The sequence below is a fragment of the Durio zibethinus genome, chromosome 1 (genome assembly GCF_047325235.1).
Source record: "Durio zibethinus cultivar Kanyao isolate XHJ-2024 chromosome 1, ASM4732523v1, whole genome shotgun sequence".
In the NCBI taxonomy this organism is placed as follows: Eukaryota; Viridiplantae; Streptophyta; class Magnoliopsida; order Malvales; family Malvaceae; genus Durio; species Durio zibethinus.
In genome coordinates, this window is record NC_143162.1 from 7,001,846 (window position 1) to 7,012,034 (window position 10,189).

Genomic DNA, 10,189 nt, shown 5'->3' on the forward strand with positions numbered 1-10,189 from the left:
CTTTTTAAATCATGTGAAAACCCCATATACATTTAATTAGGTTTTACATCCTGAAAGCAGGAAGTTGTGAAATAAGAAATGAAAATCGTGGGAATCTTTTAAATTCATAAAATGGGCAAATCGCTATTTGCTGACTGTTACTCTCCGACTTACTCTCCGCCCCTCTGCTTTCGTATCAGCAGCCAATGGCGGCTAAATCTGCTTACAACTTATGTGCGTCACGCGTCCGTTCGCATCGAAGGAAAGGTAAAACCAAAAGTGCGTCTGCAATAGATTTTTATGGCGTTCACTGCTTTTCAAGATATTTCAAGCATATCAAATCACAAAGTTGAAAACCCAAACTCCAAAATATATTGGTCGACACCTCCACAACTTGGATGCCATTGTCTATACAAATAAAAAAGTGAAGCACATGCCGTTACATGTTAAAACGTTTTTCACTTGCCCCATTTCAAAATTGTGAAAGTGCCGTTGTGCGAATTACAATATTAAAACAACAGATATTGATAACAGAATGCATCTTGTTTACAAAACTTGTGTTAACCGCTTACAGTTGTAAGGGATAACTTCTGACAATTGAAAGTGGTCCATTCCGGATTGCTTTCGGAAGTTACACAAGTTTTGATAATGCATTAACTCTTGCTAAAGGAAACTGCTGTCGAAAAAAGAATTAGCTGCAAAACTAAAGAGAATTTAGTTAGTTCATATAAATTACCAGGGAAATAATGAAATTTATTATTTCCATCTGTTAAGGCCGAATGCTTACCATTTTACAAACAGCATGTCTATTGAGAAAAAACAAAATTGTATCTACAGTGATAACTGATAAGTTTCTTCAAAATAAATCACTTCAGTTTCTAATAACCTCCTTAAGGGAAAGAACATCATCACGAGGATGGGCTTCTTCCACTTTAACTTCTACTTCATCTCCTACCTGTGCTCCTACAGACACCCATGCAGATGCCTGAAGTCCCACCTGCGACATTGAATGGTTGGCTCAAAAGTCAATATTAATGCAAGATGTTAATCACATCTCTTCAAATTCCAAATCCAAATCTATCATATTAGTTAGAGTCTTATAAGAATTGATAGCAAAGTAACTACTAAATATACTTGCCTCAACTAGTAACAACGCTGCAATCCTGTCCTTGATGAATCGAAGGATCAATGCACGATATATTTTCTCCCTTGGCTGCCTTCTCAGAAATTCTATTATCCAATACCGGAGACTGCTGCTGGAGAGCCTCCTTACTACTCTAACTTGCATATTTACTATTGATGCCATCCCTTCTAGCTGACCAGCTGAAAAAGGTGGAGATTCACCTCTAAGAAATGCCTTTACCTAGACAGAGATATGAAAATACCAAACAAGATGAGATCAAGTACCCTTCTTTGCATGACTTTTCTCAATATCAATACCATAACATCTAGCCTTGTAATACAATGATTATAGCAGCAACAATAATAACAAAAACACTAAGAATTTCAGCAAAACACAACCATAACCATAGGAGTTACAGTGCCAATGAACAATATTAGCAACAAGCAGCAAACATCCGTGAAAGAAGAATCCACAAAAAAGTGTATTAATACCAGTGTGTATCAACAAGAGTAGAGAAGAAAACCTGAAAATGAGCAAGAAGATCCAAATATCTACGGATGGGTGATGTAAACTGAACATAACCAGGAATTCCCAGAACCCCATGTCGAATAGGCTTCCTGAAATCAATTTCAGCTGCCCGCATTATTCTAACAATGGCAGAGCTTCGAACTGGTCCTTCAGGAAGATGTGAATACACAGATACATCAATATTTGACTGCGGTTGACCTCTATAGGGTAAAGGAATGTTATTGCAAGAGCCAAAAGTTGCTACAACTTCTCCACATAGTATCATGAGCTCAGAAACAAGTCGCATTGCAGGGTCTGCCTGGTTTTCAACGTAAAGATTAATCGATGGTTCTGGGTCCTCTGGGTTAACCACTTTAATTCGAGTTTCTAGGGTGGATGTATCAATTGCACCCTGCAAAAGGATTATTAGGGATATAAAAACAGAACAAGCCTGTCTTAGAAATATAAAGATAGAACAAGAATAAACCCTCGGCAATTAAAATGATAATAAACTACAGCCCAACCTGCTGGCAACGCCATTTTAACCTAAGAGTGGCTGCCTCAGACAGAATCTTCAGTTCAGCCTCCTCTTCCAAGTTCAAATGAAGCAGCTCAGTTGCACTCTCATAGGTCAGCATATAAGTTGGTTTAATGATTGAGCTTTGAACTGAATACTCTGCAATGCTTTAGTACCACAGACATGACGGTCTTCATTAATAAAATAACATCTAATGCAGGCAAAAAAGAAAACCTGAAAACAGTTTATTGTGTCCAAATTGTAAGCAACCAATGCACATGCCAAGAGGTAGATGCACAAATAAAGAGACCAGAAAGAAATGAGAATAAGTAGTATTCTTTTCAGTTGAAAAGTAGCTCTTATGCCAACAATAATTAGGAATAGTGGAGTACATTTACTCAACAATTACAATACAATTGACTCAATTCAAAGCCCTGTGGGAGCACAAAAAACACTTCTAGGACCTCCAGACTCCTTGTAAACATACCCATCACATTTCTGAGTCAGTCTTATGGCTTATACAAGAAACCTAACATGCTCTTCCACCACCCTCAGTTTAATTCAAGTAGAAATATATAGACAGAAAAATCCTTGTACTCAAAAAAGAAGAAAAAAATAATAAATTCACACTTACCTGCCATCAGAGTGCAAGACAACAGATACACTGACAGCATTGCAATGTTCTCCTTGTTTCAAACTCATTCCCTCCATGGCAAGTTTCTCAGGAAACATAGGATAAGTGCCAGTTGGCAAGAAAACAGAAGTTCCTCTTCTCAGTGCTTCCCTAAACATAATCGAGTATATAAAATGACCATGGCATATTGTTGTAATCTACACTCAACAATTTCAAAGGATACCTGTCTACTATGCTCCCAGGTTCAACATATCTAATTGGATCTGCAACATGTATCCATACTCTAATGCGGCCATCTTGCAACCTTGTTGCACTCAAGGCATCATCAAGCTACAAAATAATAAGCAATTTGAGAATAAAAGTTGACATAAAAAGGAAATAGAATTGAGATCAAGAAAGCTAGTAGTGCCAAATACCTCATCAGCCTCATCAACATCAATAGCATAAACCTTCAAATGAGTAAGATCCTTTCTGTTCATCTAAACACAATGAAAACTAAGTGAACATATGATCAACAAAGATTTCAGAAATCATGATAAAATGATAAACCAATATTAAATCTTCACTGTTCAGATTTAACAATGTAGAGACGCATTCGGAGATTAAGTCAAAGAAATATTTCAGACAGGACAGAGAGCTGATTTTTGACTTGTAAATATCATAGGCTGTATGCTTTTCTAGTAAAATGAAAATGGAACCTTCATGTATAGATGGAAGCCAGATTACCTTATCTGGGTCAGATGAATCAGACAAAAGACTTTCAGCAGCAGCTATAATCTCACCAGAATGGTTTGTAAGAATGTTTAACTTTAACAGGTCCAGATTGACATGTACAGGAAAATAACCAATATTTATGAGTAGGTTTAGTGCTGAGGATGCTGATTTTGTAAGTCCCATTGCCTTAAGGATCTGACAAGAATGAAAATATATTATTCAGAGAAAGTGAAATTAACAATATGATTTATACAAATGCAAACATAAAAAAAAAAAAAGAGCCATAAAATATATTAAAAGTTTTTTCCTTCAAATCAAAACCTATGATTTTATGGTAGTGAGTTCATCTCAATCAGCCTGTTATTAAAGACAGAATAGATTATCACATCAAATTAGAAAGAACTCAGTGAAGTCAGACAAACTACCAGTCCAGCAGTTTTCCTTTGCTCATCACTTTTGCAAGCATCAATGGCATATGCTTCAAGAGACTCAATTTTGTATTGGATTTTCTCATCCACCATCCATGAAGATTTGGGAGGTTTAGCATGTGCAGGCTTTGCTTTAGCAGACAGAAGTAATTGTACGAAGTCCTGAAGTTCTTTCTCAGCAGCATCCTTGGTAAGCTTCTTGCGTAAAAGTTCTTCCACCTAGATATGGAAATCAATAAAAAAAATAGGTTAAGTTACAAGACATCACTCTTCTGGCAAGTCCAAGTTGCATACAGAAGCTCTTTTACCACATGTTTTTTTGGTCAAAAAAGCACTTCTACTACACTTAATCAACCATTACATGTACCTGTCCTGTTGGTCGAGGCCCATAAATGGAACGAAAACCTTTTGTCTCCAACACACTGAAGTATACTTCATCTTTTGATAGCAAAAGATGGGAGCAGTAGCTCTCAAGAGGCTCCGAACTACCAAAAATCATCTGCATGGTAAGATAAGATCAGCTAATGAGCAAGCTGACAGTTCCACAATTCACAGCAAAATATGGTACCTCTGCTAATTCTTCTGCTGTCACTGACTTGTTCTTTTCAAGAAGCTCAACCCAAGCAATTTCTAGTAATGTTGGATCCTGCATCAGAGTATTTTGCAATAAACTCAACAACACAAGAAACCCACAAAAATTTTTCCGTTTATCATCAATAAATCAAGTTGAACGAACCAAGTTTTCCTGAGCTTCTCGGAGAAATTTTGAAATTTCTGTCTGATCAAAATTTTCTACACCTGGAACAATATATGTAATTTGCTGCGGTTTGATGGATGATGTGACACCATTCTGTATTACAAGAAAAGCAAAAGGTTACATTAGCTCAAACAATTTGAACTTTCTTTAACATATGACATAATAAAACATGTGCTCTAACACCTAGCAACCTATTCAACATGCCGCATGAGTTGTTTCTACAAGAACCTGATCGTACACCATCCAATTTTTCTTGCCATCAGGTCTCTGAGCAACTCCAAGCAATACCCTATCCGAATCCTTCTTAAACTCCAGCAGCAACCCCTTTTCTAATTCTCGATTTACAAGCTTATCTTCAAGAAGCTCACTGCTACTCGTTAGCCTTACCCTGATAAGAAAATTAATTACCACATTCAAGCTTCACCAATTACTCTAAATCTAGCACGCAAGTAATATTCAAATTCTACCTTGATTAAGTCCCAGAAACGATGTCAAGAATCTGGTAAACCAGAGAAGGAACAAAAAAAATGTAATTTACCGCTAAATCTTTGCATTTCTTTAATTACAACTAGTAATGTACTAATATTAAATCAAGACTCTGTTTGGCTGTTATTTGTACTACCAATTGCTTCAAGAAAAATAGAGTTAGAGTATTAAATAATTAAAAATATATAAAATTTAATTTTCGTGAATAACAAAAAGGGATGATTTTACTTTTTAGTGTACTGAAATATGTTGCGTTTTAATTATTTATTTCAATTTTAATCAAATATAAATTTTGCATAAAACAAAACAAACAAGAAACAAAATTCAATAAAGTGTTTGGTTAACTTTACTTGACATTGGCGCGAACTCTTCTGCGACGGCGCCAATCTGCTAGCTCTTCCATGACGCAATCGACGAGACTATGAGCCGAACGTGAACGGCCACCGCCATAACCTAAAAACTGATTCTCGCAACAGAAGATAGGAAACCGAAGCCCTAATTCAGAGTTGCGGCGAAACTGTAAGGAGCCAAAGTGGGGAAGCCGGCAGCAGAACGTCAAGAGAGGAGGTGATGCGGCGGAACGAAACAAAGAACCTCCGTTGACGGCGCGAACAGCCATCATTGTTTTGATTTTAGTGAAGGAGAAATTTATGGTTCATGTGGCGAGCTGAGGGAAGAAAAATGAACTTCGTTTTTGCTTGTTTGCAGTAGCTTTTGGCGATAAAGCTTTGTGTGGAAGTCCGGATGATATTTATTTTGTCGCCAAAATGGCAAAATGACGACTTATTCGGGCCGGGTCGCCTGCTTTGTTAGTGGGGAAAAACATACGTTGAGCCCATATATTTTGGGCTATGAGGTCCGTTTGAAGATCCGAGGCTTGCTAAGTCAAAGGTAAATGAAGCCGTATCCATGGGCCATGTCAGGCTAAATTGATACCTCTATAACTTAGTCATGTCCAGCTAATTTATTTAAATTATATTTATAAAATTATATTAATATATTAATATTAAAATTAAATATAAAAAAATTATTTTTTATTATTATTATTATTAAGAATGAAACGGGTTAAAAAATATGCATTTGAGTCAAGCCAAGCCCATGGGTTCAACAAACAACTCAACCTATGAACACCTTTATTCATAAACACTAGTTTTTTTTTTTTTTTTTTGAAACATTCATGAACGCTAGTTTTAATCTCGTACTATGTGCAGGTAACCAAAGGATCCATTAGTATGATTTTTGTTATATACAATATTATTTAAAAGAAAACAGTATATTTATAATCACTATTTCATTTTTTGTCAAAGGTTTTAACTTTTAAACATGCTCGTACCACCTTGAAGATCAACTTACAGAACAATGTAGTTTGCAAAGATAAAATGTATAATGCATTGTAAACATATAAAACGAATAGCTCTTAAACATGCTAACAGTGATAAAATTTTGCACTTGAAAGCAATGCATGATGAATGCTAGAAGTTCCATCTTTTGGCATATAAATCAGCTGCACTGCTGAGAACATAGATTCTGGATCTGAGAACTTCTTGCGTCTGGCAAAAAGTATGTGGTGGTCTTTCCGCTGGTGGAGCAAGTAACATTTACCTGGCTGCCTAGTTGGGTGGACTGCATAGTTTAAGTTCATGCATAAGGTATATGTAAAAGTTAAGGCAAACGGAAAACAAGTTGCACCACAAGAAATAAAACAATGTTTGCGTAAGCATGAGTCTGATCTCTGAGAATTATATTGTGCTCTTTATTATACCAAATCTGGTTCAACATGTAGAGGGACTGAGGGAGTTTAATATCAAGCACCCACTTTCCGCAAATCCCAAGTCACAGATTCGCTGAAGGGATAAAACCAACAGTTGTATCCTAGTTGAGGATGAAATCTTATGCGACAATTTATGCCCAGAACACTAAAATCTTCTCATTTCCTGACATCTCCTTATTCTTATTTTCCCGTTTTGTTGTTCTAACTAACATGCTTAAGATTCACTACTTAGTGACATGGTCAAAGTAGTTGTTACATAGCCATCCTTTCAATCCAATTATAAAAGGATCTACATTTGGGAGCCATAATTTAATATGTTTTGATAAAGGATTGAATCCACTGACATGTGTTGAAAGCATAAAGGGAAATAAAAAATTAAAAACAGTGTTGATTTTTGTTACCGAGCAGTATGCAGGCTCTGTATTGCAGCTCCATCTTGAAGTAGGGACGCAAGACAAGTAATGACACCAAGAACAATGATCATTTGCATCAACTCCACGGAGGAGCATAACCAGTCCAAGGGTCAAACTGCAAAAATAGCATCATTTTTAAGCAAAAATCAAGTCAAAAGTCACCATGTTAATCATATAATCAAGCACCATGTCCAGAAGGGAGGGAGAGCTAGTCTGAGCATGGTAGTAGTAAACAGCATAGTTCATCAGTCAAAATAGATGTCATGTTCTTAAGTTCCTACATTTTTCTTTCACTCCCCTTGCCAACATTTTTAAACTGCAATTTAATAAGAAAAACGGACCATCCAAAGAACAAAATGGTTTATCTGCTTACCCCACAATTAAAAGGATCAAGGAAACGATCCACAAAATGCACTGATATTTCTTGAATTTAGGTTTAGCTGAACTTGGATATCCTGGAGGGGCATATCTTTGACTAACCCATCCAAACTGGGGGCGGATGAGAAATACAAAACCAAGAAGGAAACCGGTGAGAAATCCTCCAATGTGAGCAAAGTTGTCAACATGTGGTAGGATTCCTACTGCTAAATTGATGGCAATGATGACCAGGAGAGTCACAAATGCTGCCATCTGCAAAAGCACACAAAATTGAAGGCATTTTGGCCCGATAACAAGTAATAACATACCAGAGCCTCAATATTTGGATGTCTGTAATTCAATTAATGATTGAGCAATTATGTACCTTATTAGCATATATTGTCCAATTAGTAATGAGTTCAGAAAGCATGCCTCCAAGTAACCCAAAAAGTGCACCAGAGGCACCAACAGAGATATTTGACTGGAGGAAAAGAGCGGACATCAAACTCCCACCAAATCCAGAGATGATATAAAGCAATCCAACCCGAACTGCAACACAATCACACAAAAATCAAGCAGGAGTTTATGCTAAATTAGTAAATGTAGCATAACATAAATACAATCTCATTTTCATTTAAGTTGAAGAAGCTCAATGTTCAGCAGATAGGAATTAAACAACGTCTTGCCAAATTAACAATGGCACTACTGATACCTTTCTGTAAATCAATGGTCTTAACTCAAAACCATGACCTGAATACTACTGCATGAAGCTTATGTATCAAATGTGACATACAAAAGAATGCTTCACTTTGATGCCATTCATGCCCTCCAGCAAAAGATAAGTTTGCTGGAATTTGAAGCTTATAACAGATGCAACAAAAACAAAAGAAGAATTTGAATCGAAGGGATCTAATGAGGGATTCAAATCCTTTGAATGGCTATCAAAGAGACTAAAGAATACAAACACAGTTTAGATTGATTGGATTTATTTCGGTACTGATGTGGATGACAAGAGGACAAAACTTTGTGGAGAAACAGGAATAGAGTCAAAGACAAGGCAGGTATTGCTTTATATAGCAATTAATAATGGGGTAAGGTCCGAAGCACAGACATGCATAAATTGAGCTAAGAAAATAGGTATAGAACATAAACAGTTTCATTAAAGCAGCAGTATAACATGGAAGTTTAGAGGATTCTAAAACTTTGCATACTCTATAAATGTATGAGTCAATATCAAGGCAAAAATTCCAGAGCTAATCCGCACTCATTATTTTATTAAACAAAGCAGGAACTACGGATTAAAGCACATACTAAATCCAAATTCTCTTTCAAGCCGGATTCCAATGACTAAAAGACCCAACATGTTTGCCAGCAAATGGAAAACCCCTCCATGTAACCAATTGCATGTGATGAGACGCCATCCCTGGTGTCCATCAATCACTTTCTTTACATCTAGAGCCCCCATCTTCTGGAGCCTAAAACCAATAAACATGAACTCATCCGCTTAAACATGATAAAAATTAGTTTAAATTGAAAAAAAAAAAATAGCAATGGCGATACAATGAATGACTTACGTGGCAGAAGAAGGACCCAGAAGAGGATTCTCCTTAAAAGGCTGAAAGGAGAACCTACCTAAGAAATCGGCAATGCAAGAAACAGAATTCTTGGGACAATTGTTCACATACATGGTGATGATGAACATAACAGTATTGGCAACAATGAAAGCAGGAATCAACCAAGGTATCCATTTCTTGAAATGCTTGATTTCCCTGTAAATGATTGGACTTGGAGTCCCAACAGGTGGCGTTTCTACATCAACTGGGTGTATCAAGTTGCTAGACCTCCTTGAATTGGCCCTGTTTGGGATGCGGGGTGTAGAATCTGTAGCCATGGAAGCTGAAACTGAGAAAAGATTTGATCAATCCAAATCAGTTTTTCAAATTCGGACAAAGTTTTTTACTTTTTCAGCTAAAAATTGTCAAAAAGAAACGTGTGAGAGTGAGAATGTGAAGGGGTTTGGGGAGGTAGTCAACGACCGACCAACAAATTTGGCTGCTAGAAGAATTGACCAGAATTCAGACAACTTCTAAATACACGGAAAAATATGTCATGAAAATGCATTTATTTATTTTTTTTAAGTATACAATGAAAAATATTGTGGCAAGTCTAACGGTACGCCTACTCCGTTACTAAAACCCAGCACATGCGGCCTTAATATGAAAAAAATAAATATATGGTGAATAAAATAGTATTTAGGAAGGATAAACAAAGTCTTTGACAATTTAAAAAAAAAAAGTTAAAATGGATTTAAAAAAAAAATTATTCTCTTGAGCAAGTCGTCAAATTTACAGAGAGTCAACAAGAAGGCCGTGAACTAGTTATTTCAATAATTATTGATTTAATCAATTGCTATCTGCCCTAAACTTCCATACAAGTTCTCTCCCTAGCTCTAGTGCGTGTTCTTAATATATGAATTAAATATGGTTTGTTTTAGTAAGAAATT

At 36.3% G+C, this 10,189-nt stretch overlaps 2 protein-coding genes across 5 annotated transcripts; both read right to left on the reverse strand.

Annotated features, from left to right (window-relative positions):
• Positions 1 to 328: 328 nt before the first annotated feature.
• Positions 329 to 5,867, reverse strand: EMB2730 (Ribonuclease II/R family protein). Of its 4 annotated transcripts, none has more exons than XR_002692702.2 (15): positions 5,496 to 5,867; positions 4,888 to 5,047; positions 4,639 to 4,752; positions 4,471 to 4,548; positions 4,270 to 4,401; positions 3,900 to 4,121; positions 3,487 to 3,669; positions 3,177 to 3,239; positions 2,984 to 3,090; positions 2,761 to 2,910; positions 2,134 to 2,293; positions 1,626 to 2,021; positions 1,118 to 1,342; positions 767 to 976; positions 329 to 674 (listed from the first exon to the last, which is right to left on the reverse strand). XR_002692702.2 is itself a non-coding variant. In XM_022911818.2 (14 exons), the coding sequence occupies exons 1-14, from the start codon at positions 5,765 to 5,767 to the stop codon at positions 851 to 853; spliced, it is 2,388 nt and encodes a 795-aa protein (XP_022767553.2). In that variant the 5' UTR covers positions 5,768 to 5,867; the 3' UTR covers positions 685 to 850. The 4 variants fall into 4 exon arrangements, 1 of the variants encoding a protein (XP_022767553.2); XR_002692703.2 differs by having other exon boundaries at positions 329 to 682; XR_002692705.2 differs by lacking the exon at positions 3,487 to 3,669.
• A 615-nt stretch (positions 5,868 to 6,482) lies between these two features.
• Positions 6,483 to 9,797, reverse strand: LOC111311951 (RHOMBOID-like protein 1). The gene is made up of 6 exons (XM_022911820.2): positions 9,261 to 9,797; positions 8,998 to 9,161; positions 8,072 to 8,235; positions 7,703 to 7,959; positions 7,318 to 7,444; positions 6,483 to 6,768 (listed from the first exon to the last, which is right to left on the reverse strand). Exons 1-6 carry the CDS (start codon positions 9,575 to 9,577, stop codon positions 6,646 to 6,648), a joined length of 1,152 nt encoding a protein of 383 aa, XP_022767555.2. The 5' UTR covers positions 9,578 to 9,797; the 3' UTR covers positions 6,483 to 6,645.
• Positions 9,798 to 10,189: the final 392 nt, after the last annotated feature.